Consider the following 26,732-nt stretch of genomic DNA (forward strand, 5'->3'; position numbering starts at 1 on the left):
TGCATTTAACACTAAATTCAGTATCTAAATAGCTATCAGCCAGATTTCATACCGTGGATTAAGTCATCTCATCAAACACAAAAAACTGAAAGCAAAATTAATATCCCTATGGAAATATAAAGATCAAAATCATACTGAGCTTAAGAAGAAACATTTAACAAACTACAGATAGCAGCAAATCAATCTAAGGTGCAGTACAGACAACAACAGCCTTTTCACTGGTTTCTGATGGACTTTGGATTAGGCATTTAAGGAGTTCAAGTGAAATTAATGAGTTTTACACAAAAGGACAATAACAAAGATTCCATGATCTGGTACCTGAAAGGATACCAGACCATGCTACCACTTCTGCAGTTATGATACCATTGGGAATCTTCCATCCACCTAACAAATCTTTTTCATTTGTGATATAACAGAGCATGCATATGACCCTGACTTTTTACTTTGTATTACTTACTGAGATGTAACCAAAGGCAACCAAAGGGAATCAGACACAAGGGATCAGTTAAATAATTTGCTAAGAAAAAGGCTACCTTTATAGTGACAAAAAGCAGAAAATTAATTATCCAGAGAAACCATTTGCAACTGAGCGCATGGGAATAACATGATAGCTAAATATATTGCATAGCATCTGTGTATGGTGACATGAAATATAGGGGAGCTATATATGCTGGCATTGCTGAAACAACAGGAAAACATTCATTAATACTATTCCTTAGGGGTAGAATAGGTTTTCTCGTGCTTTTTTGTTACTACCAGGGACACACCTGGCAGTTTTCTCATTATTTGCCTCAGTAAAACTGCAATCAGAGGAAACACCAGACTTCTGGAGTCTCCACTCAAACTGTAGCCATACCATGCAAGTGCAGTTCTTACAGCCATCTGTCCAGGATTCAAACTCTCTGTAAGTCGTGCCTTTCATTGTGCAGGTCCTTTCACAGTAGCACTGATCCAACTTGTTCATCCTCTGCTCAGCTTGGGACAACTGTATTTATAATTCACAAAGAAGTTTTGAATTTGTAAATGGTTTCCACATTAGTATAAATGTGATCATCAAGCACGTAGATGAAATAATATCCATAGGCAAATGGAGTCAAAGACAATAAAACATGGTAAAATACACTATGATTAAACCATCAGTCATTCAGAGATGGGAATAAAGAAGCAAGACACAACACATTTCATCCTTCTCTAACATCAGGAACATCATGAAACAAGACAAGTAGGTCAAGATGGGTTTTGCCCATGATTTCTCATCTTTGTATGTGTGAACTCACCAAGACTTACTCTACATTAACTACTTGCAGATATCAGATCATACACAAAAGACCTGAATCTGAAGAGAGGCAAAACTGAAGATAAAGCTCAAAACCAACATGTTAGCAATTGTTTCTCCACTTCAACCAAGGCATTTTTAACGTTTCTGTATCAAATCAGCCAGGTAACAGCATTCCTGCAGACATCTATAGAACTGACATTTGAAACTAGAATACTTGTCTATGTTCACCAGCAGACATTAATGGCTTGTGTGTGATATTCTAGGAAAAATAAAACGAAAATGCTGCTTTGGATTCTTAATTCTTTGTCTTGCATATATTTTGCCTGAACATGCCTTTGACAACTCAGGTCTAGAAAAGTAGTGGACCAATAAGTCTTGCTTCAATAAGCATTATAAACACAGCAACCTATTTCATTCTAGATTCATTGACTTGTTAGCCTAATAAATATATTTTGAATATCTATGAGCCCTTTCCCTGCTCAGGAATTTAGATTCTATTCCCTATTAAAATATATGATTCTACAAAAATATGAGAATACCAGAAAGCTTTCTGAACTGGGAATTCATATATATAGACACTAGGCATAGATATATAAATACAAACATAGAAACATACCATGCAGGGATGTTCCGCACACTCACACACACCTCCCCACATATGCACAAATAATCTAAATACCAGAGCCCTCATTTCTCCCATGCTGTGACTCCTAGCAAACATTACCTTAGCTGATGTTTTGGCTAAAATGTCTTGCAGTTCCATAATTTTCTGCACAAGTCCATGGAAGTCATTACAAGTCGGGCATGCTAGAATAACAGAATATACATATTAATAAAATACCAACTGTATTCGCAATAGGCTCGATCATGTCAGAGTTGACAACAAATGTGGTGAAACTCAAGGTTTTAAGAAATCTCATAGGACAGAAAGTAGGGACAAAGTACACCTTTCATTTTATGGCATAAGAATTAATACACTTACTGCGATTAAGATCTGGGCATTGAGAAATAAATCCTTGAGGCATGACAAGTAATTGCACATCTTGCATTATGCCCTATGTGCAAGTGGAGAGAAAAAAAAGGATACATTATTTATACCTGTCAAAATTATGTTTTTCATTCACCATGCAAAGCATTACAGCCCACACAGAAAAACTGGCTGATAAAAACAGTACTTATGAACATACAATTTCTTGCCTTGACCCAATGCAGTGACAGAAGAACAAACACAAAGTAAAATAGAAATATGTACAGACATACAGCACCATTTTTAAAGACATAAGAGTAAATGCCAAGATGTAACTATGTGGCAAGAATTTGGTGCATTTATTGTTATTTTTAGTTAGCCATTTGAGAAAAACTTGAAAATGACTTTTAAAAGTAATTTGAAAAACAGTTGCAGTTTCAGTTACTTCGAAACTCTTTTAAAATGCAAATCTCTTCCTAAACTATAACTGTCAAAAAGAAGTGAAGATTAAAGAAACTTGAGTCGGGAAAAACATTCATGTAAATCCTGTATGGTTTTGTGCTAGTTTTGTCTGGGGTAGAGTTAATTTTCTTCATAGTAGCTACTATGGGGCTATGTTTTGGATTTGTGCTGAAAACAGTGTAGATAACACAGGGATGTTTTCCTTATTGCAGAGCAGTGCTTACACATCCTCAAGGCCTTTTCTGCTCCTCATCACATCAGCAAGCAGGCTGGGGGTGCACAGAGTTGGGAGGTGGTGGCGTTTGTCTTCCCAATTAATGGTTACTCATGATGAAGCCCTGCTGTCCTGGAAGTGGCTGAACACCTGCCTGCCCATGGGAAGCAGTGAATGAATTCCTTGGTTTGCTTTGCTTTTGTGAGCAGCTTTTGCTTTACCTTCTAAACTGTCTTTATCTCAACCCATGAGTTTTCTCACTTTTACCCTCCTGATTCTCTCTTCAAGCCCCCACAGAAGAGAGCGAGCAAGTAGCTCTGTGATGCTTAGCTGCCGGCTGGGGTTAAACCATGACAGATTTTGATGGCAATCCTTCCATAAAGCATGCAGAATGCTGAGAAACTACATGTCTGCTACACTGCTGCAGAGTTGTATGTTGGCAAGAACTTGGGAAAGGTTTAGCATGAAATTCAACTATGCCATCTGGAAAGGGCAGGTTTCACCCAGCAGAGTAGATCCCATGCTTGCAGGCAGAATTTACATGCACCCTTAACCTGTAATTAGTAGACACTTTGCTGCTCTCCGAAAGCAAAGGCCAAATAGCAACTTTGAAGTCAGCCACCCTATCGTATCATTCCAGATGTTCCTTTCATCTATGCTTTCCTGCATCTCCAAAACTTCTTCTTAGGGAGAAAAGTAAAATAATTACAACATGCTTCAGTGTATTTCTAAAGAGAGTGTTTCACGACACTAAGAACACAACGCAAAAGTCCACATTTCATCCACATGCATAGGGCATTCAATGCAGATGTTGTAAAAGTTGCAAAGTCAATAAAAACCCAACAGAATTTTGACTTCAAGTGAATGAGCTGGGCTGACTTAGCAACCTAAGTGACCTACAGAGAAAAGGACGTGTCACTGGAGGGCATCTAAGAGGGTACTTGAGTGCCATGCCTGCCTGTCTCCCTTGATTACACAGCTACAATCTAGGGGGATCAGATGCTTCCCTTTGCTGTGCAAGGAGCTGCAGTGATTTGTCAATTGTGAAAAAAACAGGCATGCCTGAGACAGGGCTCCATGTCAGGACCTCCACACAGTATGTGTTCTGCAAGTCAGAAGCAAAGACCTCTTTGAAGAGTGCACCAAAAAGCTCGCTGCATTTATTTCTTCTCCCTTCCATCCCCAGCGTTATCAAGTTCAAACTCATACCAATCCAAGTTATGGCACTTTCGTGAAAAAGAGGTTTGGCAGGGTCCAACACATTCAAGTTTAAAACACTCTTCACTGAACACAGGGGAGTATTCAAACAATTTAACTGTTAACCACCAGTAAAGTTTCTCCAACTATTTGGGAAGATTTATTCATCATGTATCAGCTATTTGATGTGAGCTGGGCTCTGCTACTCGCCAAGAATTCAGGATCCTTCTTATTCTCCCAAAGTAACAAAGGGGAGCTGTCACACCAAGCCCACCTGGGCTCCCAAATCAGAACCTCCTGGCAATTCATGAAAGGCTTTGCACAGGCTCTTAATGAACCTAGTATTTCAAATTAACACACCATTGCTGGATGCCAGGTACGGAGAGAAGTTACACAGTACCAGAAATCAGATCAGCAGAGCTGCTCTCTCAGACTTCAGACCTTAAAGTGAAACAGGTACAAATATATCCCAGTGAATGTGCCTGCGGCACATTGGTTCAGTACAGTAATATAAACGTCCAAAATCAAATACAGCCAAATAAAATCTTTTTCAAGTGACTAATGATCTTGACTACCTTGATTTCCTCTGGACAATCCATTTAATCTGCTCAAAGCAGCTTGATTTTCAGAAATAGCTAAGCACAGGGCCCTCTCAAAATCACACCAGTAGGAGTTGTCCCACAGTGACTGCCTAAAAATACATGCTTTCCAAAACACTAAGAAACACTGAAAGTCCTCGTCTTCTAAACTGATGAAACCCCTGTACAATGAAGTCACATTGTCAGATGCAGTTTGACCACTGGTAGTGTATTATGCTGAAGAAATCACAGCACAGTACATTTTGGATGCATCAATGCTCTTTTAACAGCTGTCCATTTCTGTATTTCTGATAAGCTGGTTTATCTTCATAACCAAGGCAATTTTTGTTTAATTTTATCTGTCTTGAAAGGAAAAAGGAAAAACAAAAAACAGTCCACTAGTGGGGTATTCCTTTTTCTACAGCTAATGAGCTTCTTTGCAGTGACTATGATTTGGCAAAAAGAAGAATATCATCAATATCTCTCTTAGAGAAGAGATTCAGAGCAGCCCTGAGGAGAAGGACTTGGGGGTGTTGGTTGATGAGAAAATGAACATGAGCCAGCTTCAGTGTGTGCTTGCAGCCCAGAAAGCCAACCATATCCTGGGCTGCATCAAAAGGAGTGTGACCAGCAAGTCGAAGGAGGTGATCCTGGCCCTTTATTCTGCTCTTGTGAGACCTCACTTGGAGTATTGTGTGCAGTTCTGGTGTCCTCAACATAAAAAGGACTGTTGGAACAAGTCCAGAGGAGGGCCACGAGGATGATCAGGGGACTGGAGCACCTCCCGTGTGAAGATTGGCTGAGAAAGTTGGCGCTGTTCAGCCTGGAGAAGAGAAGGCTGCGTGGAGACATCATAGCAGCCTTCCAGTATCTGAAGGGGGCCTATAGGGATCCTGGGGAGGGACTCTTCATTAGGGACTGTAGTGACAGGACAAGGGGTAATGGGTTAAAACTTAAACAGGGGAAGTTTAGATTGGATATAGGGAAGAAATTCTTTCCTGTTAGGGTGGTGAGGCACTGGAATAGGTTGCCCAGGGAGGTTGTGAATGCTCCATCCCTGGCAGTGTTCAAGGCCAGGTTGGACGAGGCCTTGGGTGATATGGTTTAGAGTGAGGTGTCCCTGCCCATGGCAGGGGGGTTGGACCTTGATGATCTTAAGGTCCTTTCCAACCCTAACAATTCTATGATTCTATGATTCTATGATCAAGTGAAAAACAGAGAAAGCACAGGAAAAACAGGAGAATAAAGATTTGAGATCGGTTTAAATAATGCATTAATATTGTCTGGTTTTATTCTTGGAGTCAACTGTTTATTTAAGCCAGGACTAAAATTTTGAAACTTGTTTAGCAGAAATCCTCTTGGTCTTTTGGAGGACAAGGAAATATATATTGAGTTGAAAAACAAAAACAAAGTCATGCTCCAGTTTCCAAATCTGAGCGTCCCACTGGACCTCTGTACAAGGATATATATTAGCATGTAAGTATAGGAAACACTATTTCAACATCCAAAACCTGATTTTAGTACAAAAGCACAGAACTTGCTGTGAAAGCCATAACCAAAATGGTTTACACTGGGGGGAAGGGGGGGGGGGAAGGATTTAATAGGCCATATTTTTAAAAAGTGATTGTCTGTGATCAACATCACCAATTCTATTTTGCAGCTCAAGTAAAAAGATGCCTACTGGGAGGAAAATGGGACTGCAGTGTGGAAGGTATCCACAGGGATGCCACCATTTGTTAAGCAGCTCCAGAGAAGACAGGCCAAATGACAGACAGTGGCTATGACCAATCTGTGCTCGCTAATGGACTCAGAGGAATCAAAATTTACACTCCAGTTCAACACAGCATTCACTTTCTCAATCTTGCTATACACCAGGTGCTTGCTATATATACATCTCTAAAGCAGAAGCAGTAAGCAAAACACATGTACAAATATTCTTCCTGAGGGAAAAAAGCATTTTCATCATTGATGCTAGTCATCTCATTCATTTCTGAGCAGAGAAGATACTGTGATGAAATCTAAATCCTACAGAGGAAATTAAATTTGACTTCCCTAGACTGTAGCATTCTGCGACACATAAATAAAATGCATTTATCTATGAAAAAGACAATAATCTGACCATTTATTTTCTGGAATTCTGTTGCACTCAGCCATTTATCTTTCCCTGTCTTCAGCTGCAGTTGGCTGTGTCACTTGGTGACACTGAGCCCTGTGCATCTGGCTCTGCAACTTTATTGATGGAAACACAGCTCACTGCATCAGATAAGCTACACAACACACCATAGCCCTAAAAATTGTATTATGATTACAGAAGCACAGAATAGTTGAGATTGGGAGGCACCTCCTGAGATCATCTACTTCAACCCCCTGCTCAAGCAGGATCAGAAGCAGCAGGTTGTTTGGGACTCTGTCCAAATGGCTTTTGAATATTTCCATGGTAGTCCTACTTCAACCAGCCCCATAGCAAAATTGTTTTCTTAAGTTCAGATGGAATCTCAGTGTTTCAGTTTTTGCCCATTGCTCCTTGGCCTGTAAGTGGGCACCACTGAGCCTGGATCCCTTACCTTCCTTCCCTACACACTTTCAGGTATTTAAACATACTGATGAGACCCCTCCTGAGCCCTCTCTTCTCTAGGCTGAACAATCCCAGCTCTCTTAGCTGTTCCTCATATGATATATGCTCCTATCCCTTAATCATTTTCAAGTTCACTCTTCCTTTCAGGGAATGCATACCTTAAAATAACCATGTGCATTATTCCTTTGTCCCAGCCAAAAGGTTGTACCCAAAGGTAAGTCCATGAAGGGCTTCTCCACAACTCTTTCATAAATTCTGAAAAGGAAGGAAAAATATAGTCCCAAGTTGTTATTATTTAATTTACTCAGAGCTGGAATGTTCCAAATGTGAAAACTTCTTATAAAACATTTAACTTACTTATTGCAGTCCACATGTAAAATCAAGTGAGAGGCACTGATTGCTAAGGAAAGCCTGTGCCATTTATCATCTGCCAAAATGTATGGGAACACTTCTGTGTGGGAGCGATGACTGCCTGAACGATAATGCAACCTGATTTCATTTCGATGACCGCTGCTTTCCAGCTCCAGGTACCTGTACCATAAATGCATCACCATGTCATGAACCATTCTTATCAGCACAGCAACATTTTACATAAGACAACTTCTCACTATCATGTAGGAACTATTTAGAAAAGGGGGAAAGACGAGTGAGGAGATACAAAGATGAAAGTATATACTTTTCAGAAATGCACAGCATCCTTCTCAGCAATACTTAATAGCAGGTTCCAACTTTCATGTAAATGCACAAGATTCAAAGCCAAGTATTTTTTTACTCTAGCAACACCATTCACCATAACAAGATCTGATTGGAAATATAATTACCCTATTACGAATAATTGCCTCATATCCTGAAGCACAGTGAGGGTCCTCTGAAGATATGAATGCGCAAAAGTTTTGCGATAGGGACATCGTTAGCCATTACCAACCAAGGAACTAAGCAAGAACTGAGGCTGAACACTGCTTTGTTTGGGTTTGGATGTACTGTTAACATCTCCTTTCATTTTTATAATGAAACTTCTCCAAAGAAATACAAAATCAAGAAGAGTTAATTCTTCAGCAGAATTTCTAAATGTATATTTATTTGTTTTCTTAAATAAGTATGCGCATTTGTAGGGTGTATGTGTACATACATACGTATACATATGCACATATATGTACATACGTGGTAAAATAAAACAGCATTGCAGCTGTACGATACACCAGGTTTGCAGGTTGCAAAAACAAGCTTTGCTGGTGGAATTCCAGCAGACCCATTTAAAAAGCACCCCATAACCAAAGTTTGTACTTAGTCTGACAGGCCTGTCTCTTGCATATCTGACCTCTTCTGGGAACAAGCTTGACAAACCAAACCATGTGCCTTCCAATTACTAAGTTTCTCATTTTAAAGTTCCCCCTTAAAAAGCTTTTAAAACAAGAAAAACAGAAATTGAGATTTTCTAATAATCATATGCAACCTACAGCTAAAGTGCAAGGAAATAAGATAGTATGTGAGGAGATGAACAGCTGGAAGAACAGACAACTCGTTTTTGTCTATTTTTGCTGTTACATCTACAATCAGGCAAGACTGGTTTGTAATCTGAGTGCATGTGTTTTAGGGTGAGGTCATTAATTTTAACACTGTCTAAAGAACAGACACAACGATTGCCATTTTTAAGGGTGAAGATGAGACTGAATCAAACCATCTTGCACAATGTTATCCCTAGGATGGCGTTGGGCTCACTGCACCCTCCTTCCTTCACGGCATTTCACAGTGGAACGTACCTAACAAGAGCACAAAACCAACGATCCTTTTGCAAAACTGGCAAAGGGCAATTTCTTCTTTGTCCCCAGTATTAACAAAGCATTTAACTAGAGTCAGCAATAAATTTTATAACCTGAGATAATTTACCTCATCATGGCCTAAAAATAATTTCTGCATTGGCAAGAAATGTAAACTAATTGAAAGCCTGGCTGGAAAATAAAAAATGGGTGATACTGGCAAGACATCAGTCAGCTTAATAACCTCCTTCATAACTCAAGCTTCAAGGATAAAAATAAGGTCACTCTCAACCTAAAAGAGAAAGGGAGCATTATGGAATTGGACTCCTCCAGCAACTTTTAAGTGTCCTCAACCAGTTGCAAATACAATTTGGAAAAAGAAAGGTAATGGATGTGTTGAAATGTTATCTCTTGGTAACTACTACAAACTACACCAGTAGACACGCAGTCAGTACAGGAGGTTTAAAATGAACACTCATGTTGCCCCTTGTGCAGGTAAGACAATGAAAACTCTGGGAATGAAACATAGATTTCCCAATGAAAAGAAGACATTGCTGTAAAAAAAAATGATGAATTAAGAGCTGCTGAGAGGGGATGCTGACATTCAACGAGGCTGCAATAAGCAAGGAAACTTTCCCACACGAAGCTAGGCAAAAATGATGGACACTCGGAGTTTTGTTTTAACTTTATTTAACACACTGTTTCAAGATCCACAGAAAAACTCTTTTGCTGTTTCATTTGGTAAACTAACAAATACGCCTACCTTCCAAAAGCCTGAGATGATTGTTAGAGAAATCGAGCATCAAAATGAAAAAAAATATAATAGCCTTTAGGAGGATTAAGAGAATAATTCATGTTTTACTGATAATCTGCAGAGACAGCAGCTAAATGCAACTAGAATAGTGAACAGGTGACACAGTACTGCCTGCAGCTTGAACTAATGCCATGACACAAACACAGGGAAGTGAAAGTGAAGCCTTTTCACTTCATTTTTTACAAAATATTGTGCTTGCTCTTCCACTTCTCTACATTTGTTTAACTGCCCAAACCTAAACAGCTCTGCCTCAGCCTTGTGAGTTCCAGAAGGTGGCACAAGCCTCAGCAGTAACAAAGAGATACAGCTAGAAAAGCAAAGTCTGCCCACAGCAAGGCTTCGTGTGCCAATTGTGAGGATGCAACATGTGGGTACACGCTTCGCAAAGGTCTGGAGGAGATTTGAGAAAGTAAGATAAGCATGAACAAACACACCTGGATTTTTGAAATTCATTTATAGTGAAAAAAATACACACTCAGGATTACTAATCTGTTGAGAGGAAAAGAGGGTGATCTTGGTTCCTAAAGGAAACAGTAACTGCACAGTATTGCAGTCTTCTCCTAAACAAGAAATCTCATTACTGAAAAGTTTCAGGGGGACCTCATCAGCTGAATCATTAGTTTCTTGTCCACAGCAGCCCAAGCCCACCCACTGCAGGGAGAGCAGCAGCCAAAGTTGTCCCATTATTAATGCCACTGCTGGTTCTCCCAACAGCTCCAAGGCGCTCTTTCAGGCTGCAAAAGGCAAACAGCTCTTGGAATGAAAAATAAACACAGTACAACAGGAGAACCTGCTTCCCCTCTTACCATGATCTCTGTGGTTGCTTAGTCAATACAAACCCACTTGATTTTAACCCCCCAAAAACCACAGTTAAATCTGTTTGGGTCAAACAGATTTAACTTCACAGGGAGGTGATATGCACTTAGGTTTACTATGTGTGACATACAGACAGGAAAATACCAACCTGAAAAAAGAGGTTGTTACTCTCTGTAGATCACTTTGTGCATCCAGTCATTGCAAAGGTAAAAGCCAAGGCCACCGTAAGATCAGATGCTCTGCTTGGAAATCAGCAAGGCAGAAACTCCTTATGTACTGACTAAGTCTGAGCCTATCTTCCCAAGAAGAAATTTGTTTCAAATGCCCCAGAGGAATCAGAGACAGAAAGCAGAGATGTTTTCTTTGCTGCCAGCACTATGGTAACTGCTGGATAAGAGCTGAGAGTCAGCAGGTCACGATGTACAGTAAAAAGCTGGAGAATTAGGAGCTGAAACACCAGGTGGTCCTAGTGTACCTAGTAGAGGTATTTGAGAAGAGCGAGGTATGGCCCTTGCAGCTAACAGCCAGTTATCAGCTAGTGTTGGTAACCCCAAGCCTTTGACGGCTCACTTGTTCATTTGGCATCCCTGCTCACACAGCAAACCCACACTGGAGCTGCCCACTCTGACTCCAGGCAACTAATAACTTCAACTTCAATCTACAGCATGTAGACAAATATTTTAGAAGCTAAAGGCAAGAAATCATGTTTGCTGCTTATGAATTTCTTAAAGGGTTTTCTTTAAACTTCTACTACTCACATTTATAGGTATAGTGTTAAGAGAGTTCTTCATCACTTAGATCTACACTAAGAAAAGAAAAACCAATAAAATTAAAGAGGAGTACAGGACTATGTACTGAAGAAAAAAATAATATCCTTAAATCCATTACTTATAAAAATCTTTATCTGAAGATTTTTAATACCAAAGTCCTGGCTTTTTCATTAGGTATAATTACATAAAACATCAAAAGAGATCCTACTCAGTAGACCCTATTTATTGCAAACTATGGCTACAATAGCAGTAAGCAGTTCTGCTAGGTGTAGATTATGAAGATGTAAAAGCAATTCACGCAACACAGCCACCACATTACCATATTCAGTAATGTGTTACTTGCTATTTTCCGTGGTACGACTGGGCTGTCAGCACGAGCCTTATTTTTTGTGTTTAAAAGCAACACTTTAAGTGTTCTGAAACATTAACTAGGAATTTTTACCACTTGGTGCATTCCCTAGAGCAACACAACATCAAAATATTTCCCTATGGATTCTAAATGCCAAGTGGCAACTGCACTATACCTGTGAAAACCTAATCCCCACCTCTCATTTACATTACTGCTTGGCCTTCACTGGCTTTGCCCTTTTCCCTGACTATCTACCAGCTCTACCCAGGCAACAGATGACTGGCAGTTTTGCCTGGGAGTGATAAATAATGGTCTTTACTGTTCAGTATAAATTAGTAGCACCTACTGCAAATGCACAGTGGGCAGGAAAGCCATCAACTGAGTTTCTGTCCCTTTCTTTCACGGTGTAGTTCTAGAGGCAGAATTTTCTGGCATACGTTATTTTTGTTCAAAAATGTTCATTTATTAAAATGAAACCTTTTGATAGAAACAAGCATTCTTGCAGCAAGGCTTGTGGGGTCCAGGATGAAATGCTTGTTAAAATGAGAGACAGGCAGCAAACTTAAGGCATGCTGAAAGACTCTCAAATACTCTTTAATCCTGCAGTTTTTACCTATGTGAAAGCAGAAGCTGCAAGTGAAGACAGGTCAAAATCAGAAGAGGGTATTTCCCATATCAAACCAGAGTGCACAAACAATGGGACAGAAAAAACAGTCTCACAGGTGAACTTGATGAGGCTCTTCCATTACATAGAATTAATCCATTCAAAAGATTAAGCTAGGTACAAGAACAACCTAAATTCAGCAAGTTGAGATCAAGTCCTATGCCTATTCTAATAAATAGAGCCAGCAAAGTCCACTGCCAGGCCTTGAAGACAAATATTAACAGTGGTGCTCCACTACAACTCACACCCATATGGGTGCTCCCTCCCACTTTTCCCCTGAAATGGGTGTTTTTTTCCATGTCACCTGTTGGAAACAGTCCCTAGCCAATGCTGCTCCACAAACTGTGCCCTAACATCATCTGCAAAGGTGCTAAAAGCATGCCAAGGAAGATGCTAACAATTATGCAGAACAGACAACAGCAGGCCAGTGCTGCAGTCTGGGCACTGTTTGGTTTACTGGCTTAGCCCCTGCCAGGCATTGCCAACAAAGCTTTTTACTACGCTGAGTGAGGAGGGGAAGAGAGAATGGTGCTGCTCAGGACACTTGTCTCAAATGGAAAAGAATCAAGTTCAAGTCCCTCTCCAAATCACACAGAGCAGAGATTAACACTGCAAGGAAAAAGCCTCTGAAGAACCCCAGGCAGAGAGCTACTGAGCTCGTCTTCCACCACAAAAAGAGGTCAACCACTTCAGCTCTGCTCCAGCACAACACTGCTCATTGCACTAGATAGCTATGCAGGACAAGTGGGGAGGAGGAAGGTGCGTTCCTGATAAGCACAGGAGACAGAGCCCATGCTGGAACATGCATCAAGGAACACACTCCACGTTGGAATGTCCATGGGAGAGAAAAGCCAGGCAGTAGGTGACTGGAAGGGCAGAGACACACCACTCATACACATTCACCCACACAAAATTGCACAGTACTGCAGCTTCTCTCCAGCCAGAAAGAAGCCACAGCACAACATAGGTCTGTCACTAGTTTCAATTCAATCTATGGGATCCAGGCTCACAAGAATGTTTTCTAAGAAGCTCTTGACCGAATCACCCTGAATGAGTTGGTGCTGCAATGATTTACATCAGCAGAGAGGTTGGCCTCATTTGATATAACCAAGTTACAGGAAGGTGTGGTTTTTTTAGTCACAAAGCATAAACTAAACTGAAGCAAAAAAGCCCCAGGCAATAGTGACAAGGCATCAATGAATTTAATAATACCCCTGTCCTGGGTTTAGCAGTGGCAGTCATTTATCTCTTTCTTGGTAGCTGGTGCAGTGCTGTGTTTTGACTTTCAGCTGGGAACAGAGCTGAAAAACAATGATGTTTTGGTTTGGCCAAGGACTTTGTGGGCCTCATGCTCTGCCAGGGAGGAGGGAAGCTGGGAGGAAGCAGAGACAGGACACCTGACCCAAACTGACCAAAGAGGTATTCCATACCACAGCACGTCATGCCCAGGATGTAACTGGGAGTTACCCGGAAGGGCTAGGTGGACGGCAGGGTTGGAGGAGGTATCGGTCGGTGCTTGGTCAGGCTGGGGGGGGCAAGTTATCGGTCGGCTGGTGATGGGGTGTTGTATTCTCTTCCCTTGTTATTTCCTTTATCATTACTATTATTGGTGGTAGCAGTAGTGATTTGTGTTATACCTTAGTTACTAAACTGTTCTTATCTCAACCCGTGGGAGTTGCATTCTTTCTGATTCTCCTCTCCGTCCCTCCGAGAGTAGGGGGAGGGCAAGAAAGGGGGGGGAGTGGGTAACAAGCTGTCTGGCTGTGGGTTAAACCACGACAGTTCTTTTTGGCGCCCAACGTGGGGCACGAGGGGTTGAGATAACGACAGATCTGACCGTCACAATGCTGATTTATTGGCTCTCAGAGTTGTTCCTCTTGATCTCACAGCTTCAGAATGTTGTAACTTACTTAGAGCCGGTATTTGCTGTGTTAGTGTTTCTCAAGTGTGGGGCTTGGGCTAAGGTTCCTGTCTCACTGTACTTTATGGCAATCACTTGTAATACGGGCGGGCTCCAGCAGCAGAGCGGGACGGACGTGACCGTGGACTGGTCCCTGGCCGTCCGGCTGCTCCTCACCGTCCTGGGCCTCGCCCTCGCCTCCGTCTGCGTGAGGCTCTGGGAAGCCGAAGGGGAACGGTCCTGGGAGCCGGCGGCTGCTGAAGCACAATATAAAAAGGATATGGAATTGTTGGGGCAAGTTCAGAGGACCACAGACATGATCTGAGGGGTGAAGCAGCTCTTCTGTGAAGACAGCCTGAGAGAAGACAGGCTGAGAGAGCTGGAGGTTTTCAGCCTGGAAAAGAGAAGGCTCCAGGGAGACCTTGGAGCCCTCCAGTACCTAAAGGGCACCTACAAGAAAGCTGCAGAGAGACCTTTCAGAAAGGCTTGTAGCGACAGGACAGGGGGGAATGGCTTTAAACTGACAGAAGGTGGATTTAGATTAGATATAAGGAAGATGTTATTTACTGTGAGAGCGGTGAGACACTGAACAGGTTGCCCAGAGAAGCTGTGGCTGCCTCATTCCTGGCAGTGTTCAAGGCCAGGTCGGACAGGGCTTTGAGCAACCTGGTCTAGTGGAAGGTGTTCTTGCCCATGGCAGGGGGATTGGAACCAGATGATCTTTAAGGTCCCTTACAACTCAAATCATTCTGTGATTCCCAACATTATCAAAACAGTAGAGTATAACATTTCCATTCAACGACACACTCGAGGCCAACAGAATCAAGGAAGTTTTCTCTTTTGGGGATAGAGGAAAGAGCCTAGCCAAGCTGTCAGTATCTACATAGAAAATCCTTTGTCCCATGGAATGAATCTTCTTACACATAAAAAAAGCAGTGAATAAAGAAAATACTACTTTTTTTTTTCTTTTTTTTTTGACACCTTTGATGAAAAACAAAAACTGCATCAAAAGAAAAAAAGGCTGGTAGGAAAAGAGTTTTAAATCGCTAGAAGTCAGCTCAAAAGCAACTGACAGTTATGAACAAATGCAAGAGGGTTCATAACTATGGTCAGACCAGTAAGAAATAGCAACTAAGATATACTACCAAAAAAAACCCAAAATACACAATCACAACCCTCCACTCTTCCACCAAAGAACAGCACATAGTGGTCTAAAAAACAGAAATAAGCTGCTACTACTTTTGGCAGAGGGAACAGCCATGTACACCTTTAGCCTCTGAAAATTAATACCATGTTATTCTTGCCTGACCTCTGCTCTGCAAGATATTGATGGGAGATTTCCCTCAAACAAACCCAACATAACTCCACAGTATTGGCTTAAGTGGTAAATATTGGAAGTTATTCTCAGTGTAATGCTTTTGCAACAGATTTTGTGGCGTCTGACAGGACACTTCACACTAGCCCAGAAATACAGACACTAATACATCAAAAGGCATTCCACCTCTGTCTTAATGTAATGGTCAAGTGACAGACCAAACATCTCTGGCAACTTATCTCCTTGTACACTTAAGTCAGTAAGAAAGAACTTGTTCCAGATAATTTCCTCCTAGATACTGAAAGAGGTCTGAAACTGCTGTTCAGTGCAGTCCATTCGACAGCAGACAACCACAAAATACCAACAACTGTGAAAGAAAGTGCTAAGTAAGGCAGAAATTGAGTAAATTAGTAGAGATACACAATAAAGTGTAGGGAATGTCTGTCCATAATATTCTATTTATTTCAGTATTCTGTTTCAAGATCTAAAGAGCATTAACTGAAGGAAAAAAAATGGTTAAACTACAATCCACTGATTTCATCATTTAAGAGCCCTAATACACAGGATCTCAAGAGATATGAATATAACATTAGTTGCATAAAGCCATCTAACCACAAAGGGAGGAAAAGCTTTATTACATCTCTCCACTGTTGCCAATTAAATGAAAATATACAATGGAATAGTGAGACCTAACATATATTAGAACCCCCTCGCAGATTAAAATCATCGCTCTGCTGATTCTTCCATCAAAAAGAAAAAAGACAGAAGTGAAATGAAGAGGATAATACAGCTTAAACTGAAGGCTGAGAGCAAACACAGCGATCAGTGTATAACAATGCTTCCACTTGACTTAAGGCATCGCTCAAAATACTTACCTTGTAATTGTAAAGAACAACGTATTTTAGGCACGGCACTCTATGTGGTCAAGGTGATGCTCTCAAGCTAAGAAAACATTTGTAACTTCTGCCTTTCTGACATATTTTATACATAAATCTGCCCAGAAAGATGCAGAAACTCATCCGAAGGATTACTGATGTGCAATGTGGATTCCCTGACACCACAAGGGTTTTCTTGAAAGTATCACCTCCAAAATATACCAAAAACTACCACTGCCTGAACCCCTTGGTTACTCTAGTCAGTGGGGAAAAAAGCAATCTCTGAAGAAGAATATGAATAAATTAGAAAGGGATAGTAGCAGATATCGTTTCAGATTCATTCACTTTAAGATTCAAGGCCAGGTTGGACAGAGCCTTGGGTGACATGGTTTAGTGTGAGGTATCCCTGCCCATGGCAGGGGGGTTGGAACTTGATGATCTTAAGGTCCTTTCCAACCCTAACTATTCTATGATTCTATGATCATTTTTAATAGATTTGATTATATTAAAACTAGAGAAAAACATTCATCTTAAAAGGGGGAGACACCTTTGATACTCAACTAGGAAAAGAAACTTTCAATAGAGTAGAAAAAGATTACTACGTCTGCAGAAAATCCTTTCAGGAACTACTTTTTGTGGTGACAGCAACAGCTCAGCCTCAGCATATGCCCAAGCCTCAGATTTCCATGAAGAACTTCTGCATCTCTCTGATAGCCTGGGGACAGTATTCACTATATGACGTTAGAGGGGAAACTTTGGGAAAGCAGTCCTGTCAACTTCTAAGACTCAAAGCCTTAAGTAGTTGCATGACCATATCTCAGTGGAAGTATTCATTTTTTGTGTTCCTCACAAGGGAACCAGCAAAAAAGAACAAAATAAACAAACACACACAGAGAACAAAAAAAGCCCACAGAACTAGAGAACACAGATTGAATTGGTAAACTCTGAATCATTTAAACTATTTTAAGTATACAGTTTTAAAGAGATCTATAGAACTTAAAAAGCACCTGCAATTTAGGAAATGTCCTCAGTTGCTGTAAATTAGTGTATTTGCACCATAGATCCATTCAAAGACAGGATGAGTTTTTACTCTGATTTATTCTCAAAAACACATATTTCCCAAGCCAGTGAATAAGCGAACACAGCTTTTTCCACTTTTAGACAAACATTGTGATTTTCTTGTACCCTACAAATTTTTACCCCAGAACCATTAATTGTTATGAAACCTCTGTAAAATAAAACATGTGAAAAGTCACTTGTGTGGTAACTGATTATATCCTTCAGTTACTGCTACCTTCAGCTTTCCTTAACACCATGCCACTCCTTGTTTCAGAGAAGTCAGAGCTAGTACTGACTTCTGTAAGTTAAAGACTACAACCAGGTGTGATTCTATCCCATAATGCAGCAGTTAATAGCACAACTTTTTGTCATCAGAGGAGCTATGAAAGGCTAAAGCAGATGCATATGAAGATAGGCTGAGAAAGTTGGGGCTGTTCAGCCTGGAGAAGAGAAGGCTGTGTGAAGACCTCATAGCAGCCTTCCAGTATCTGAAGGGGGCCTATAGGGATGCTGGGGAGGGACAGTTCATTAGGGACTGTAGTGATAGGACAAGGGGTAATGGGTTCAAACTTAAACAGGGGAAGTTTAGATTGGATATAAGGAAGAAGTTCTTTCCTGTTAGGGTGGCAAGGCACTAGAATGGGTTGCCCAGGGAGGTTGTGAATGCTCCAGCCCTGGCAGCGTTCAAGGACAGGTTGGACGAAGCCTTGGGTGACATGGTTTAGAGCAAGGTGTCCCTGCCCATGGCAGGGGAGTTGGAACTTGATGATCTTAAGGTCCTTTCCAACCCTAACTATTCTATGATTCTATGCAAAAGAATGGAGTCAGGCCTGACATTGCTCCTTCTCCTACCAACTATGATGACTGCTGTGACAGGGAGTTGTTTAAGAAATAAAAGACTGTTACAGGCAAGTCCTCAGTCAGAAGTGGGCAAGGTCAGAAAGATGGAAATCTAGCACTGAAGAAGCAGTTATGTAACGTAAGGCATTCTAGTGCTTATTTTTAACTACATTCTCTTGTCTTTATTGTCATTCATCATAAAAGAAAATTAAAGACATAGGAGGTACTACAGAAGACTCAGAAATTCTAGACTAATTCCAGTATTATCCACACCTAAGTCAGCCCTCATTTTAACACCATTAAATTGATCAAACACTACTGTGGCACACAGGCATCTTTCTGTACATCCTGGCAGAGAATAGACCAGAATGTGCTCATTAAAAGCTTAAAGGCACATCTAATTTAATAGCCACAAGTCCTTTCTGGCCTTACTTTTGTTGAGACTTATTTTACACCTGCTGAAGGTAATGAAGATTTTTCCCTGACTGTAAAGGGATCAGAATAGGCCTAACATTTTTAAAACAAACTCTTCAAGTTCCTTTTTAAACAGGTTACCTAATATTCCCCCAAAGAAAGCAATGAAATATTCACAGGTAGATTGCTCTTTAGCTGCCTCACCCAAAGCTGACCTAATGAGTGACTATTTGCCCAAATCACCTGGAATGTTTTTATTCTTCCTTTTTGACTACCTAAAGGCTTACAAGGAGATCCCTAAGACAACCATAAAATATACATCCCTATAGAAGAATTGTAAACAGTAGGTGTTACTGAAGAGAACATAGATAAAGAGGTCACACTGGCTAAAGTGGTGGTAGGAGGGTTTTTTCCAGCAAGATATGAACTGGGTACTAGTTTCATTATTCATACCTCTAACATTATAATATTAGAGTACAAGGGGTTTCCACAGTTAAAAGAAAAGGGGCCTCAAAAATACTCATCAATGCCGCAGTTATATATTCACAGCTAAAATACCTATACACGTAATGGAGACCTTCTGATTTCAGCTATAAACCCTGAATAATGTTTTCCCTTGCAGTTAAACAGTTCAAATTCCAATAGGCAGATAAACAAAGATAGTGAAAATGTAACAATAAAACCTGCAAATATTTAAGGTATGAAAGAAATTTCTTGAAAAAGTATCAATGTTATCAACATATTGTTAAAAATCTAATCCCCCATCCCTAAGAATATACCAACATAAAATAATAGTGTTTTCAGAGTCCTATTTGTCACCCTTTTACAACCGCATTATATACGGGCATGGTGAGGACAGGCGAGGGTCGAAACAGTAGGTGACAAGGTGCATGGGAAGCTGCAGATCCAACTTTGGATGAGGACTGACCAGCGCATGGGTAGCTCGAGTGTGGAGACACTGTTCTCACAGGAGAATGGATATTTCGTACATGAACTCTCAATAATCCCAAAAGATACAGCAAGGCCATGAGAGGCCCAAGGAAGCTTAAGCAAGCAAGGTAAGAAGAAGCTGGAATTCACTGAGTTATGAGAACTGTGGACTGTTGGCAAGCTTTTGAGGTGAAGTTCTCACACCTGTGCTTAACCAATTATATGTTAGTCACTAAGGGTCTTCAAGACATGTATCCAATCCTAATATGCCAAATCACTGTAAGTGCATGTAAGCAATAGTATATAAGGAGTTAAGGTTTTGCAATAAACGGCTTTGGTCTGATCATATTGATATCTGACTGAGTCCATATATTTTCTGCTGCACTCGAGATTGCTCAGGAGATGACAGTCCTGGTCAGACACTTCCTGATTGCCTAAGCGTCCTTTTTTTCCAACCAGATTTGCATATCCCACATGCCCTTGGTCATCGTGCTTGTGGTCAGTGTGGTTAAAGCCCTTCCCAAATCTTCGCTCGCAAAGCCAAGCCATCAATCAAATACAGGCATAGACAGATGACATGCATGGACCAGATCCAAATTATATAAGCAGCATTATGTTTGTTTGGCCACTTGACCTGGACACCAGGCACTGTTCTAGCCTTGTCTTTTCTTTGCTGCTGCTGGATAGAATCAATTTAATGCATTCTTGTTTGCATAAGACCAATAGTGGGTCTACTTGCCCAGCTTTAGTCACATCAGGAATTACTTTTCCAAACAATATCTCAAATTCTTCTGCAACCCTACAATGAAAGTTCATTGCACATTATTTTTTGTAATTTTATCACTCTTCATGATCATTAAGTGGCAAGTGTTTTCTCCCAGCTCACCACCCTCCAACTTAATGTCTACTGAGTTTTGCCCAGTTATACACTAGACATTTTTTTGACCTTCTATAGCATGTCCCTCTCTATATTCCATTATGGGGGCTGGGAAAGTTTTTCTAGCAAACATCACCTCCGTTCAAAAGCCTATGGTTATTCTTTTCTCCAAAGTCTAAGAGTTTCACATTGGTGACCTATTTGCCCACCTCGGCAGCTATTTTGGCACATGAAGGTTTCATCTCTGATTTTGGTATTTCAAATATAGTTGCAATAGCCCAACTAATCTATGTTCATCCTTCAAATGTAGGAATAGGTTTTGTCAGGGCACAGCTGGCTCTGCAGACCTACCCTCTCATTTGAGACAGAATAAACTTTTACATAGGGTGTACACAGGGTGGTACAGTCCGAGTTTGAAACTTAATCACAGCTGCCAAATTCCATCCCTTGCAAATTGCTCACTCCTGCAGATGAGAATTAAGTAACAGTTAACAGAACAGCTCCATGGTGGTTCTATGGTATAACATCTGTAAGTACCATCCAACAGGCATTCAACCACCCCCTTGCAAAACCCAAAGAAGTTTTTACAAAGTGGGCACATAATGATCCTTGGGAATGTTTCCCCTTTTCTCTTCTTCTTTTTGCCTGTTTTGTGTTGTTTGCTTTTTTTTAAACAGGTAAATTGCAGAAAATGGGGCCTCTGGGAAACAGAAAATAAAGTAGAATTGGAGCATCTTCCAGCACAAAATAATTGTCACTATGCTGCTAATGACAACTTGTACAGTCATGTAAAAAACAGCCATCTTGCTTTGCTTGAACATCTGTCTTCACCTTTTGTTTCTTTTTTGCTATTTTGTATTGAGACCATCATCAAGAATTACTGGACTGTACATAGGAAAATAGAAAGGACTATGAACCTCAAGCAGAGGTGCCTGCTTAGAAAGTGCCCATTTTAAACCCCCTTTTTATTCTGTCACAGAATCATAGGGCAGTTATCTTTAATAGCTATTACTCAGACAGATACATAAAGAATATCTTATTTCTCTAGCAGTTGTTATCCTATCAAAGGGATAATCCTCAAATGCTCCATGTTATTCACTTTAGCTTTTGACAACATTTTGAATAAAGTGCTCTGCCTTTCATGGGAGGTGTAAGCCCAGAAATTTAGGATTTTTTGCCTTTTTTTTAAACTGCTTGCAGTGTTAAATACCAACTGGTGAAGAGGTGGATGTACTGGGCCAGGCTTTGTGAATCAGCATGGCTGTATTGATATGACAGTTTTACACCAGCTAAGCATCTGGTCCTTATGCTTATGAATGACAAGAGAGAACTGGCTTTTCATGCCCTCAGTTGCAAGAGACATTTAAAGAGAACAGCTGTTCCACTCTCCCTTCACTGATTTGGACTTGGGAATTTTTATGAATCTGCACAATATGCCTACTATAAATATTTTGAAATGACCTATTACACAACAATTTTGCTCTAATTTATGCTCAATTTTTGACTGTGTTAATATACATGCCTTCATTAACTAGCATACAGGTAGCACTACTTACCTATGATCTAAATGATGAACAGAGAGAATAACTCCTGAATTCAAATGGGCTTGTTTTAAGGTCACCAGGATTGTGAATTCATATTTATTTCTTAACTTCTGAAAAAAGATTTCAGCTGTTTCTGGAGATGCCTTGACACTTCTTGAAGTATCTGGGGGAGAAAAAAAAAGAAACAGAAAAAGCACTCATATAAAATCTCGTTTTACTTTACATCCCCAACTCTGAGAGCTTACAAAATAACAAGCTGCTTCTGAGGAGCACAACCGAACAGACAGGAAAAAGCAGGGACCAAGGTATTTTAAGCACCAGCTTGTACAATCAATGGGATCCATTTCAGTGGAAGAGAACACATTTTCTAGGACACCTAGAAAATTCTATGCTGGGTATGGATGGGTTGTTTTGTTTTTAACATAGGGTCATAACCCTTTTACTTTCTCCGTGGATGGCCAGATGGTACCTTTAATATCTCATCCAAAATGTGGACTGAGTGACAACATTGGGTATGAACTTAAGCTGTGAAGCGTGACCTGGGCAACTTCTTAATGACTTCTACAAAAATGTTATGCTTAATAGCTATGCACAGTTAATTGGGGAAAAAAAATGGAATTAAAAAGAGCAGCATCTCTTGGGTGACACAATTTACTCAGCTTTAAGTAATAGCTATAAATTTACTTAAAACCTCACCATCATTAAAAATACATTGCTGCTAATTAATCACTATATACTCCAGTTGTGCAGCACGTTGCTGCTGCTTCTTGCACAGGATGTCATGAACATTTGTTAGAGTAATTACACACACACAATTAAGATTTTGCTTTTAAAACCCCACACACAACCAAGACGTGAAGCAATGTTTCTGCTGAATTTGCACAGAATATGCATAGAAAATAAAAAGGCCCAACCTTAAGCCCCTAGAGAGAGAATTTACAAAATAAGATGTCAAATGCTAAAGAAACAATTCCCAAGGTTTTCCATAGTACATTATACTAGAAAAAAAATAATATATACTTTTAATGAACAAAATCAATTCATTAGCATGTGTAATCAACTGTGTAGGAGCTAAACGAATCCACAAGCTCCTTGTCATTGCAATTTGACCACCCTGCTTTAACTCAGGGACACTAATTCAGGAACAGCAATAGCAGTAGAGAGCTAACTGCAATAGATTCTCCACGAGGTGATTTTCCTTGGGCAGTGATGGATGCTGAGCTCTTAAGTATGCTTACACCACGGTTCTTAAAAACAGGTTTAGTCTTTATGCTCTACCTGTGAAGATGCTACTCTGCATTAACAGCAAACAGTTTATTGCGGTTCACGGACCAGGAATATCTTTTAATATGCATTGAAGAAACTAAACAACCTGTGCAACCCTGAAGTCCTAACCAAGCTCCTGCACACTGTCACACCAGGCTGAACTCATGCAATTTTTGATGAAAATTATACCAAATACCTACAATTTTCTCATTAGTAACTGATAAAAGAAAGTATATACACCCCTAACATTACACAAGGCCAGTTCCAATTATACACAATCATCTATCTCCCCCTCCTACATGCACTTTTTTCTAACTGGAATTATTGGGGTGCAAACACTGCACTACAGATGCCCTGTTCTTTAGCAAGGAAACAAACCCTTGCCATCATGTGGAGCTCTCCAGAGCCCTCCCAGTCCTCACTGCTTCACTGGGGCAGGCAGGGGAAACACCGAGTTGCCTCTCCACCCTCAAGAGAGGAATCTTTTCTGAGATTTACTCATGTTACCCCTGTGACATGGTAGGATGAGAGTTTTCCATCCTTTTGTCTATAAAACCTTCTCCTAATATAATTATTCTGTAATATGAGGCAGCAACACCATTTGCTCAGGGCAGGCCGCAGGATTTCTTAAAGAAAGACGACCGAAGGGTCCTTGATCTATTAGATCCATTCTTTTTACACTAACACAACAGTGCAAATCCTTCATTCCAACTGCCTTTTGAACACCAGTGGTAGGTGCTTGACAGACCACCAGCTGTGCTCAATAAATACTGATTCAGGCTTGTTCTTAACATTTGGTTTCCAGTAATCATTTTAAGACCAGAGGAAAACACTTTACTGGAACTGGACTTCTTCCATAATAGCTTGGAAAATCAAACTGGTATATCTCAGATAACAATTTGTGGTTTCCCAACAGTTACATAAAAATGTTATACAGTGAACATTTCTAATACACAAAACCAAAGGCATAAATCTTTTCATATTAGAGGGCAAAAATAAGGAGAGAACTATTAGCTTGAAAGAGAAATTTGTCTCTAGCCATAATATCTGTGTATTGCATTTACTTTCCTAGAACACTGTATGTGTTCGGTTTGACCACACCACAACAACTCACAAATCCACAGTGTTAACACTCCATCTTTATAGATGAATGAAGTTCAAAGTGACAACAAAAGAAACAGAAACATACAAACTCAAAGCACATTGCACTCCTTGTTCAGGTCGAAGTTTACAGCATGGAAATGCCTATAGAAAGAATAACCCTCACATGGTAACACATGAGGCTGGGCTGAGACATTCAGTTTAGCAAAAGTACTGAAAAAAATATACAACAGACCAAGGGAAAGAGGCTGCAGGAAGACAGAATTAATTCCTGCCATGGTTGGCAATGATAACAATTTATAAGGACACAGGCAAACAGTAGGTGCTGGTCAACCTTCATCTGCAACATCTTACAATCATAGAATAGCTAGGCTTGGAAAGGACCTTAAGATCATCAAGTTCCAACTCCCCTGCCATGGGCAGGGACACCTCACTCTAAACCATACCAGCCAAGGCCTCGTCCAACCTGGCCTTGAACACTGCCAGGGATGGAGCATTCACAACCTCCCTGGACAACCTATTCCACTGCCTCACCACCCTAACAGGAAAGAATTTCTTCCCTATATCCAATCTAAACTTCCCCTGATTAAGTTTTAACCCATTACCCCTTGTCCTGTCACTACAGTCCTTAATGAAGAGTCCATCCCCAGGATCCCTATAGGCCCCCTTCAGATACTGGAAGGCTGCTATGAGGTCTCCACGCAGCCTTCTCTTCTCCAGGCTGAACAGCCCCAACTTTCTCAGCCAATCTTCACACGGGAGGTGCTCCAGTCCCCTGATCATCCTCGTGGCCCTCCTCTGGACTTGTTCCAACAGTTCCATGTCCTTTTTATGTTGAGGACACCAGAACTGCACACAATACTCCAAGTGAGGTCTCACGAGAGCAGAATAAAGGGGCAGGATCACATCCTTCGACCTGCTGGTCACACTCCTTTTGATGCAGCCCAGGATGCAGTTGGCTTTCTGAGCTGCAAGCGCACACTGAAGCCAGCTCATGTTCATTTTCTCATCGACCAGCACCCCCAAGTCCTTCTCCGCAGGGCTGCTCTGAATCTCTTCTCTGCCCAGCCTCTAGGTGTATCCTGTTATGAGGTGGATCAGCTGGCAACAGGCACAGAAAACCAAGTCTTTTAAGATCTAACATTTCAAAGCAATCTGAAAACCCCATGAAGAAACCCACTGACCATAGGACCTGCAGGAACTCAGCCCTTCAGAGGACAAACAGTGGCTGTCTCTACCCTGTGCTTGCAATAGCCCTCACAACTAGGACGTCTTGTCCAATCAGGGACAATCTGATCTGCAGTCAGAGCTTTGCAGTAAACACCTAAGAAATGCAAGCGTTCCCTGACGGTGTCAAGTGCAGATATTGTCACTTCACTCATGCTCATGAGATGATAATCACTGAGCTGTAACCAAGGCAGTAAGTCTAACTTTCAAAAGGACTCACTCCACAGCCTAAACTGATGCTGCAAAAAGAGATGGTTCTACCCTTTGTTCTGTCACCAGCCTTTAGTTGTTTCTCCTCATCCTTATGGTGGTAATTGCACTCATGGAAAACATATGAAGAGCCATATTAGGCAACCTAATCCAGCTTTAACTAGCCCAGATATTCCACCTCCCCCCCAAAAAAGGTGTTGGAAGCAGCCATAAACAAGTTACTGGAGGTCAGCAGGAAGACTGCTATGTGCATCAGCATCACCTTACTAAATCACACAGAGCAAAGACTACATGCAAATATGGGTTTAGGACAAGCCATTCATTACAGAATTTTTCCAGTTCATAATAAAAACAAACAGTTTCTAAATGGAATGGATAACTTCTCTTAGCAAAGGATGTGTTCTTGAGTTTCTGAAGTGCATCTAAAGCTAAACATACACTGTCTGAATTGAATTATAAAACAAACTCCTGCAGAACAGTCTTTGAAGGAGGCATCCTAATTAATTGAGCTCCAGAGTTTGTTTCGTGTGCACATAATCAGCTTTTAATAGCAGCATCTATAAATCAATTCTGCATCTGACTGTAGGTTTCCTGAACTACCCAAATTAAATTTTAGTGGTTTGTGAGAAAAAGGAAAAGGGCTGCAGGCTAAAAAGGGTCTGAAAAATATAATAAGGCTAGCTTGATTCTGTTTCATTTTCCTACACGTGTTGGGATCAGTGTCACAAGCAT

At 40.7% G+C, this 26,732-nt stretch overlaps 1 protein-coding gene across 1 annotated transcript in view; it reads right to left on the reverse strand.

Annotated features, from left to right (window-relative positions):
- Positions 1–26,732, reverse strand: part of NELL2 (neural EGFL like 2) — a 156,350-nt gene that overhangs the window by 112,604 nt on the left and 17,014 nt on the right. Inside the window, exons 3-8 of the mRNA XM_061361200.1 lie at positions 22,209–22,359; positions 7,630–7,803; positions 7,431–7,527; positions 2,262–2,334; positions 2,004–2,086; positions 857–985 (exon numbers count right to left, since the gene is read on the reverse strand). Of these exons, the coding sequence (XP_061217184.1) occupies positions 857–985; positions 2,004–2,086; positions 2,262–2,334; positions 7,431–7,527; positions 7,630–7,803; positions 22,209–22,359 (707 nt within the window). The remainder of the gene's footprint in view (positions 1–856; positions 986–2,003; positions 2,087–2,261; positions 2,335–7,430; positions 7,528–7,629; positions 7,804–22,208; positions 22,360–26,732) is intronic.

This window comes from Neopsephotus bourkii, unplaced genomic scaffold (genome assembly GCF_033783945.1).
Source record: "Neopsephotus bourkii isolate Nb327-2 ecotype Australia unplaced genomic scaffold, CSIRO-AGI_Nbou_v1 NB_1053, whole genome shotgun sequence".
Lineage (NCBI taxonomy): Eukaryota > Metazoa > Chordata > Aves > Psittaciformes > Psittacidae > Neopsephotus > Neopsephotus bourkii.